Below are 9,363 nucleotides of genomic sequence, written 5' to 3'. Positions count from 1 at the left end.
CAAAGGAGCCAGGGTCACCTGCAGGGAGATGCAGTAGCAGAAATCCAGGAGATTCCAACAAGCATCCGCCAACGGGGATTTGTAGAGCGGAACTGCCTGGGCACCAGCAGGGAGAAGTCCCAGTAACTCCCCGCCCATCTCCCGGAAGGTGGCTCTTGCAGGGAGAGGGAGCGTTCATGAGAGGGAGGCCCTCCCTGTATCAGCTCTGTCTAGTGACTTCCCACATTCATCAGCTTGCACTTCTCCTTTCCGTTTTGCTAATTCAACCCACTAAAGAGAGAACCAGTCGGCAGCTGCACCCACAGCCAGCTCATTTCCCTGGCTGCCGCCTTGCTGCTCAGACATCTGAGGGGGTCCCGGCACCGGTTCAGCCATGAACCGGGCGCTCTGGGGGCTCCTCCTCACCTGGGGGCTGGTGGCTCAGGTGAGAGGGACACAGCAGGCCCAGGAGCCATCATCCCCGGAGGGGTTCCAGGAGTGCAAGAAGGCGCTGAAGCTCCCAAGCCTGGAAGTCCTGCCTGGAGGGGGCTGGGATAACCTCAGGAACTTGGACATGGGCAGAGTCATGAACCTGGGCTACTCACTGTGCAAAACTACAGAAGATGGATCCTACATCATCCCAGATGAGATCTTCACCGTCCCTCGCAAGCAGAGCACCCTGGACATCAACTCAGAGATCATCGAATCCTGGAAGGATTACCAAAGCATCACCTCTGCCTCCATCAATGTGGAGCTGTCGCTCTTCTCCTCCATCAATGGCAAGTTCTCACATGACTTTCATCGGACCAAGACCCACCAAGTCAAGGACCAGGCAGTCACCACCCGAGTCCAGGTCAGGAACCTGGTCTACACCATCAAAATCGACCCAGGAGCAGCCCTGGACAAGAGCTTCAAGAAGCAGCTGCTGACAATTGCCAGCCACCTGGAGAACAACCAGACACGGATGGCTGATTTCTTGGCAGAAGTGCTGGTGCTCAACTACGGCACCCACACCATCACCTCTGTGGATGCCGGAGCCACCTTGGTCCAGGAGGATCAGATCAAGGAAAGCTTCCTGAAGGACAGCTGGGCCACGCGGAGCACAGTCACTGCCTCGGCTGGCATAGCTTTCCACAGCATTATCAACATGAAAACTGAGGGCTCCATGGATGTCAGCTCTGCCTTCACCAGGCAGTATCTGGAGAACCGCACCAACTCCAGGGTTGAGAGCATCGGCGGGACACCCTTCTACCCAGGCATCACCCTCAAGACATGGCAGGAGGGCACCAGCAACCAGCTGGTGGCCATTGACCGCTCAGGGCTGCCCCTGTACTTCTTCATCAGCCCCAGTGCCCTGCCAGAGCTGCCCACCCCCACGGTGAGGCGGCTGGCCAGGCGCGTGGAGATGGCCATCCACCGCTACTACACCTTCAACACCTACCCAGGCTGCACAGATGCCACCTCACCCAACTTCAACTTCCACGCCAATGCTGAYGACGGCTCATGTGAGGGTGCCAGCGCCAACTTCACCTTGGGTGGCATCTTCCAGGAGTGCGCAGGGCTGAGTGGCCCTGACACCGAAGCGCTGTGCCGGGGTCTGGAGCAGAGAAACCCACTTACAGGTGCTTTCTCCTGCCCTGACGCCTACACCCCAGTGCGGCTGGCTGTGCAGGAGCGCGAAGAAGGCTACAGCCACCTGGAGTGCCACAACAAGTGCGTGCTGGGCATCTTCTGCCACCGCGTGTGTCACGACGTCTTCTGGCTCTCACGGGTGCAGTTCAGTGCTTACTGGTGTGCCGCCAGTGGCCCAGCACCCCCGGCCTCTGGGTACCTTTTTGGGGGGCTCTTCAGCACTCGTGGTGCCAACCCCGTCACGGGTGCCCAGTCGTGCCCGCTGGGCTACTCAGTGTTGAAGCTCTTCGATGACCTGAGGGTTTGCGTGAGTGGGGATTACGAGGTGGGCAGCCGCTACGCAGTGCCCTTCGGGGGCTTCTTCAGCTGCCAGGCAGGCAACCCTTTGGCCAGGGGGGAGCAGGAGGCCACCAGGGACCTCTACGCTAAGGGCTGCCCTGCYGGCTTCAGCCAGCACCTGGCACTCATCAGTGACAGCTGCCAGGTGGCCTACTGCGCAAGGGCCGGCGCCATCACGGGGGGCGCGCTGCCGCCCGCCCGCCTGCCGCCCTTCACCCGGCCCCCCGCCACGCTGCCCACCACTGACACTGTCCTGGTGAGCAGCGGTGCCAGCTCTTGGGTCAAGGAGGCCGGGAGCCCCGCGTGGCGCCTGGCCCAGCCTGCYGAGGCCCAGCAGGCTGCCGCAGCAGTGCGGGACAGGGGGTTGACGGGGGGCGAGGTGGCTGGCGTGACCGCCGCCGCGGTGGCGGGGCTGGCCGGCGTGCTGGTTGTGGTGGCCTACGGGCGACGGAGGTACAAGGCGAGGGAGTACCAGGCGATGGGGGACGGGGAAGGCATTGCTGCAAGCGGGGAGTACCAGGAGCAGCCAGCGGTTTGAGTGCCCCCACTGCCACCGCATGCCCCCAACCCTCTCGACACCCTGAGCTGCGGCGCTCTGCCAACAACCTCGCTGCACGCAGAAGCGGAGGACGAGGGTGCGATCAGCGTCCCTCACGGACGCCTGGGGCCGGCGCGGGCAGCCCCAGCGACGTTCAGCCTCCCCAGGACCCTGTCTCCCCCCGTCGCCTGCCGCGATGCTGCCTGCCGGGTCAGCTGCTGCTGTGTGCCCTTGGCTGAGCATGTGGGCAGAAAGCCCCCGCGTTTTCACGTATATCTRTTTGCATAGATATACACGCACATGCAAAGAGGCACAGAGCAATTTTATTTTCAGCCAGCAACTAATTGCATAGGCAATATGGCATTAAAAAAAAAATTGTTGAAGTAAGACTGTGTCATAGCGGAGGCATCAATCCAGCACCTGGGGCTGGGGACCTCGGCCCTTGCTCTCCYCCCAGCTCCCCAGGGCCGCAAGGGTTTTGCATAGCTCCAGCTCTGCGTTTTTGGCAACAGGGGCACGGTGGCGGCCGCCCGGCTCAGGGCCGAGGAGAAACCACGTTCCCATGCTGCTGCTGCAAAGCTGCCCAAAAAGGGGGGTTTCCCTGGGGAAAAGAGGTTTTGGGGTCCCCTTCTCCGAGGTAGAACAAATCGCCCCCTCTCCGCACCGGCAGTGCAAAGGGAGGGCCCTGGGGGGTCCCCCCACCAGGCCGGCCACACAGACGGACAGAAGACAAGGGACGGGACAGGCGGCACAGAGACGGCGAGCGTCCCCCGCCAGCCGTTTATTGTCCCCTCCGGCGGGGCAGCACCGCGCACACACGGAGGGGCAGGTGGGAAGGAAAAACAGCCACGACGACACAACAGTTTATAGCAGGACATGCCCTCCACGCGCRCCACCCTCCCCGGCCCGGCCCCCCGCGTGCACCCACCACGGCCCCCCAGGCATGGGGGGAAATTCAACCCGCAAAGGAAAACCTGGAGGGGATGAAACCAAAGGGCTATGAGGAGCTGATCCCCAAAGGAGCAATTGGGGCGGCGGGGGGGGCAGGGAGCTGTGAGTTCTGAGCCCCCACACACTCACCATCCCCTGGGTGCTGGTCAGATGGGGAGGGGGCCTTGGGGGCCAAGATGCCTCACAGGGCAACGAGGTGGGTATGACCAGCCCTGCTTTAAGGGAGCTGTCCCCCCTCCCCACCCTGGCCTCCAGCACCCCCCAGCAGGCTCAGCCCCAGGGTCTGGCTTCAGCATCGCCTCCTTCGAGCACCTTTCCTCACCCCAGCAGGACCCAACCTTTATGTACATATATACGACACACCCCCAAAACATGAGGTATATAAAACGCAAGGCGGGGACGCCCCATACGAACGGTTCAGAGAACCCACTGTGGGAGGGGTGGGAGATGGGGCCAAGGGAACRGGACCTCCCCACCATCACCACTGCCGCCCCATCTTCCGCTCACCCCAAGGCGCCGCTGGTCCCTATGCAAATCCGGGACAAGGCGACCCCGCAAGGCAGAGCTGAGGACACGGCCAAACAGAGAGCGGGGGGCACACACGGACCAGGGCCGGCCGAGACAGGTGTACAGACGGACGGACGGACGGGACACCCTCCTCCATGGACRCAGGAGACCAGTTGCAATGCGCTGGACAGGACAAATGAACGAACAAATGACTGCAGGACGAGGCCAGACTGAGGGGGGCAGTGAGGCAGGGGGGAACGTGTCCCCAGCTGCTCCCAGGGACCCACAGACCAACCCCACAGCCCTCTGACCCCAAGAAGTTTTGAGGAGAGGAGTCGGGGGGGGGACAGGGGCAGGTTGGCACATCCTGACAGGTGAAGAGGGACAGGACAGCGCTGGCCTGGCCCCGGCACCTCTCCAGCTCCTGGCGCGACACCGGCGAGGACGTGACAACATGTAAACGGTGACCAGCCGGGACAAAACACCGGGGCTAGTTTGAATCCTCGTGGCCCCCAGGGGGGCCGATGCAGCAGCTCCAACAGCCCAGCTCTGCAGGGCAGGACATCTCCCTCGCTGCCACAAGGGAGATCGTTTCCAGACTTCGGCCTTTCACTTTCCCTCCCAGACCTTGGGGCCACCACTGAGGCCAACTAATTTCCAGGGAAGGGAAGGGGTTTCCAAAATGACCTTCTCCCAGCTCCCCAGCAGKCCCCAGCATGGGGATGCTCTCAGTGACTGAGCACCAGGGACAGAAGGTCTCCAGCTCCTCCATGCAAAGCCCTGGTCAGTTTTCTCCGTTGGCTTTATCCTCAGAGTGGGATACGGTGGGACGGAAGAGGTGGGAGCGAGCCAGAGCACGGGAAGGCAGCAGCAGGTACCAAGGGCTGAAAGGCGGCAGAAGGGCAGCCATCCATGGGGCGCCCCTTCCCCTGCCTCCCCACCACAGTCTCAGTCCTTCTCCTGGGCTAAGCTCTCCTCAGTGATGCCCTGGGCCGCGAGCTCAGCCAACACGTTGTCCAGGTAGTTGACGTCAGGATAGCCATGGCCAGTGAGGTTGGAGCCAAACTCCGTCTTGTGGTGGATCTCATTCCAGATCACGGTGTCCGACTCGCCTGTGGTGCTAGAGGTCCCGATGGCAAAGATCAAGCGCCGGTCCCAGGCTACCAACAGCAACTTCAGTACCTGGACGGACAGAAGACAGAGCAGGCCACAAGGTCAACGCATGCTGAATGCAGGGAGCCTGGCCCAGGACCCATGGGAGGCCAGACAAAGGGAGTACCTTGTTTAATTAGGGCATACCTGATCATCCATGCCTACATAGGCCATGTTTGTGAACCGCCCCCTCCTTCTCCCCAAAGCTAAACTCTCCCAGGGAAGCTTTTGCATCCCAGCATCTCCAGAGCAATACTCCTTGTTTAGGAGCTGATTTGTGCAGAGGCAAGCTTTATTTTCATATTGAACCCCACATCACCCCAGGCTGCATATGAACCAATATGTATATGAACTCCAATATGCCAGGGCAGGCAGAGGTGGCAGGGGAAGGACAAGGAGAAAACACTGGGCAGGAGATGGAGACAGGACAGAAAAAAAAAAGCAGCATGATGGTCTCTTGGATACCGGTACAGGTCATGGATACCAGTACAGGGTCCTACAGAGGATGGTTCACCCAAAATAAAAAGGCAAGGGTGGGCTGCAGAGCTTCCCCGGCACATGATAACATCTCGGGCCTCCTGCACGTCCCACAGGGCATACCGGATGGACAAGAGMCTAGAACTTCCATCCATTCTTGCCTGCCTAAGTCCAATTTGCTTTTCTCTTTCTCCAAATTAGCTGCTCTCTCCACTGAGCTCTAGTCTTCACCCCTTCAATATATCCCCCAACACACTTCAGACAGCCTGAGCCACCCACAGGAGCCCCTCTCACCTTCCTGCCCTTCTCACTGTCCGGCAGGTAGCAGTGCCGTGGGAAGCCACGGGCAGTGAAGCTTTTCCCAGGGTTTGGATGCTCTGGTCCCTAGAGCATGCAAAATGGGAGAGAAATTAAAAGTTTTGCAGTTCAGAAACACCTTGGGTACAAGGCAAGGTGTCCCTTCATCTTGGGGCAGCTACACTCCAGGATGGTGGCATTGAGGGCCACCCAGCAGATGGGGCCAACACTGCCATGCAGACCCACCCTAATCCTCCCACAGCATCCCTGTGGACACGCAGCTCCCAAGACACTGCTGAACCCGGATCCCTGAGTGCAGGCTCATTGTGCTGCTCYTGGGAAGAGCCCCAGGGGTGACATAGCGAGGATGAGGGCTGCCAGCCCGCCGTGGGCAGAGCTCACCACCCATCCACCCATCCAGGGGTATAGGGCCAGGGCACACCTGCACCCCTGGYGGGATGTTGTAGATGATGCGGATGGTTTTGCAGTCAGAATGGCCGGGCAGAGCATGAGGGATAATGTGGTACTCCATCTTCCCAGGGGGCTGAGTCCCAGTCTTCACTCCATAGATGGTTTTGCAGGTCGGACACTGCAGGCTCCCATCCTGAGAGCAGCAAAAAAAAAAAAAAAAGGGAGAAAAAAAAATGAAATCAGTATTTCCCAGCATCACCTCCAGTGCTGAACTAGACTGCCTGCTCAGGGCACTTTGTCCCTGAACAGTGTTGAACACTATTCCCATCATAAAAACACATTCGTTTCAAAACTGCAGGAAGCAGGGGGTAGGGCTGGGAGAATTTGCTGCTGTGAATCAGCTTTAACCAAACATTTGAGTTTCTCTTCCTCATCCRTTTGATGGTCCTTACTTCTTTCCTTGCCTCTATTTTGGGTTTGCTTTTCTTTTTTTACAAGTCATTTTTTGCAAATAATAAAAACCCCCAAACACCGCAGAACTCGTTTCCCTGGGTATGCAAAGTAAAACATTCATTTGCGGAAGATTCAAAAAGCCCTTTGGGGCTGGAAACGTGCTGCCTGACACAGGGTGTTTTGTACCTCTGCTCAAATGCACCGGTCAAAGTTCACCACTGCTAACCTGGGGAGGGGCAGAAGTGAAGTCAAGGACATAAAACTATCTAAATGCAGAGCTAAAAAAAAAAAAARARRARRARRARRARRRRRAARRRRARRGRRAAAAAAAACACTCATGTAACCTGGGTTTCCCATTCAGTGCTTCCAGCAAAGCATCAGCTTCTGATAAAATTTTAACTTTCCAGAAAGGGAGGGAGATGAAAACTGAAAAGCCTTCTGTGGCAGTGAAACACCTTTTTCACAGCAAACCCCCTAGCACGTAGCATCCTATAAACCCCTGCTGAATTGCYGCCAGTGCACCACTTTGGGAAAATCAGGAATCTTCCGCCGCCTCAGGAGGGCTGCAGCCCTCCCCGCACTCCAAGGCGCTGCCGTGCACCTTGTTGCCGTTGTTGTACATAGCGACCAGGCAGTGGAGGTGGAAGACGTGCCCGCACTTGGCCAGCCTGCCCACCAGGTCAGGCTTGACGGCTGGCTGGGGCCCCTTGTAGCCGGAGGGTGCGGAGAGGCGCTCCATGCAGATGGTGCAGTCCTGCAGCCAAGGGGAGGAGAAGGGTCAGGGCAAGGCAAGAAAATAAATAATAAAAACCCCCTCCCATGCCAGGCTCTGAGCAAGCGCAGGCAGCCGGGGGCGTCCCCTGGGAGGGCAATCCCCACTGCTCTCACCTCGTCCGGGGGATGCCGCACCTTCTGCAGGTATTTCTTCAGGACCTCCTCTGGGGTTTTACCTGCAGGAGAGAGGCAAGCCGCAGTCAGTGTGCTGAGGGCTCCACGGGATGGCGCAGCGGAGGCAGGTGAGGCAGGAACTGGAGCTTACCCTTCTTGGCCTGCTTCTTGGTGGTCTTGCGGCAGGTGTGGGAGATGCCAGGGATGGCCTGGATGTCGCTTTTGCTGACGGGCGGTGGATGCAGCACCAGTTTGGGGGGCCGCGTGAGGCACACGGGCAGCCCAGCAGCGCTCATCAGGATCCCCGTGATCCCTGGGGTGGCAGACGGTGCAGGGGGACTGGAGAGGTGCTCGGCCTCCTTCCCCCCGCAGTAAAGCTCCCAACACCAGGATGCTCCCCTTGCCCAAATCGACATCCCAGAGCAGAGAAATGCCCCCACCTCAGCATAGCACCCACCACTGACTCGTCCTCACCTGCCAGCGCTGGATTGACGGGGCTGGAGCCAGTGAGATTCTTCACGGGGACGGTGGGGACCCTGGGGGAGAGTAAGAGGTGGCGGTAAGGGCTCTTCCCAGAGAAAATCCCAAATGGGGAAAAAAAGCACCGTGCAATTGAGGGCAATCACAGGGCAAGAAACGGAGGTGGAAAAGCTTACGAGGGGGCACCTCGGACCCCCCCAGCACCAGCCGAGCCACTGCTGCTCCGGGCCAGGGGTTACGTGGGGGGGCCGGCAAGGCGGGGGGGCCCAGTGGCAGCCCGGGCTGGAGGGCAGGCCGGGGCCGGCCGCACAATAGTTGCCTGAGCAACAGGCTGGGAAATAGAGAATTCCCTAATCTAACGACGTGCCCCCCCCACCTCCCCAAAGCCTTTTCTTTGGCTCTTTAGAAACCCCGCCTGCATCTCCAAACTATTCACAGCCTCTTTTTGTTGCTGCTTGCTTGCTTTTTTTTTTTTTTCCCTCCTCCTTTTCCTTGCCACAGCCACGTCGCTGTGGCTGTTTCCTCCCCTCCTCCGGGGCTCTTGTCCATGGGAAAGTTTCCCGGAGGGGTCAGGGGGGGGGAGATGGAGAGGGAGAGGAAAGGGGCCAGGCTGCGACAGAAGGCTGACAGCTAGAGACAGACAAAGGAGAGAAACAGGCTGATTAAATGCAACCCACCCCCCAAAAAAAAGTGTCTTCTAGGGGTGAGAGGCTGGAGGGATCCCTTCTCACAGGGCTTGAATAGCTTTTCTTTAGGCCTCTCGATACGAGCCACCCATCTTCTGCCACTAAGAGAAAGAGCAGCCCTGGCCCCCTCATTGAGATTCAAGAGGAGACCGTGCGCCTCGCCTCTGCCCCGTCCCTGCTCTGAGGCCCTGAGCACCTCCGGGAAGAGCAAGAGGGACCCCGCGGTGCCCCGGCAGCCCCTGGGAGGTCGAGACCCGCGTCCAGGGCCCTCCGCACCACGATCAGCCAAGGGGCGAACTCCCGCTTCGTGCCTTCTGCCCCAGCTACCCTCTCGCTCGTACGCAGCCGGACTCACCCAGAGGCAATGAGCACCCGGGACTGGGCGATGGCCAAGCGCTGCAGGTGGCTGCGGTTGAGGGTGCTGAGGCCYGGGCGAGGTGCCTTGCCGTCGCCCGCCCCAGCGGGGCCAGCCGCCAAGCTGGCGGAGCTCAGCGCCGGGGCACTGGCCGCCTGCCGCCGGCCCCCTTGGGAGGCCAGCGCCTGGAGCGCGCCGGGTGCCCCGGCTGCGCCGTG

At 59.7% G+C, this 9,363-nt stretch overlaps 2 protein-coding genes across 2 annotated transcripts in view; one reads left to right on the top strand and one right to left on the bottom strand.

The window, feature by feature from the left end:
* Positions 1-341: 341 nt before the first annotated feature.
* On the top strand, positions 342-2,845 carry MPEG1 (macrophage expressed 1). Its single transcript, XM_085312893.1, has one exon. It carries the CDS (start codon positions 374-376, stop codon positions 2,486-2,488), a length of 2,115 nt encoding a protein of 704 aa, XP_085169019.1. The 5' UTR covers positions 342-373; the 3' UTR covers positions 2,489-2,845.
* Positions 2,846-3,223: 378 nt separating this feature from the next.
* Positions 3,224-9,363, bottom strand: part of DTX4 (deltex E3 ubiquitin ligase 4) — an 8,161-nt gene continuing 2,021 nt past the window's right edge. The window contains exons 3-10 of the mRNA XM_085312895.1: positions 9,146-9,363; positions 8,099-8,160; positions 7,776-7,937; positions 7,625-7,686; positions 7,338-7,490; positions 6,315-6,476; positions 5,870-5,959; positions 3,224-5,128 (exon numbers count right to left, since the gene is read on the bottom strand). The exon at positions 9,146-9,363 is cut by the window's right edge and continues 10 nt beyond it. Of these exons, the coding sequence (XP_085169021.1) occupies positions 4,895-5,128; positions 5,870-5,959; positions 6,315-6,476; positions 7,338-7,490; positions 7,625-7,686; positions 7,776-7,937; positions 8,099-8,160; positions 9,146-9,363 (1,143 nt within the window). The 3' untranslated portion in view covers positions 3,224-4,894. The remainder of the gene's footprint in view (positions 5,129-5,869; positions 5,960-6,314; positions 6,477-7,337; positions 7,491-7,624; positions 7,687-7,775; positions 7,938-8,098; positions 8,161-9,145) is intronic.

The sequence above is a fragment of the Rhea americana genome, unplaced genomic scaffold, assembly GCF_003343005.1.
Source record: "Rhea americana isolate MKP2758 unplaced genomic scaffold, rheAme1 scaffold_37, whole genome shotgun sequence".
Lineage (NCBI taxonomy): Eukaryota > Metazoa > Chordata > Aves > Rheiformes > Rheidae > Rhea > Rhea americana.
The sequence above is the reverse complement of the archived record's forward strand: the minus strand, read 5'-3'. Positions and strand labels throughout refer to the sequence as shown.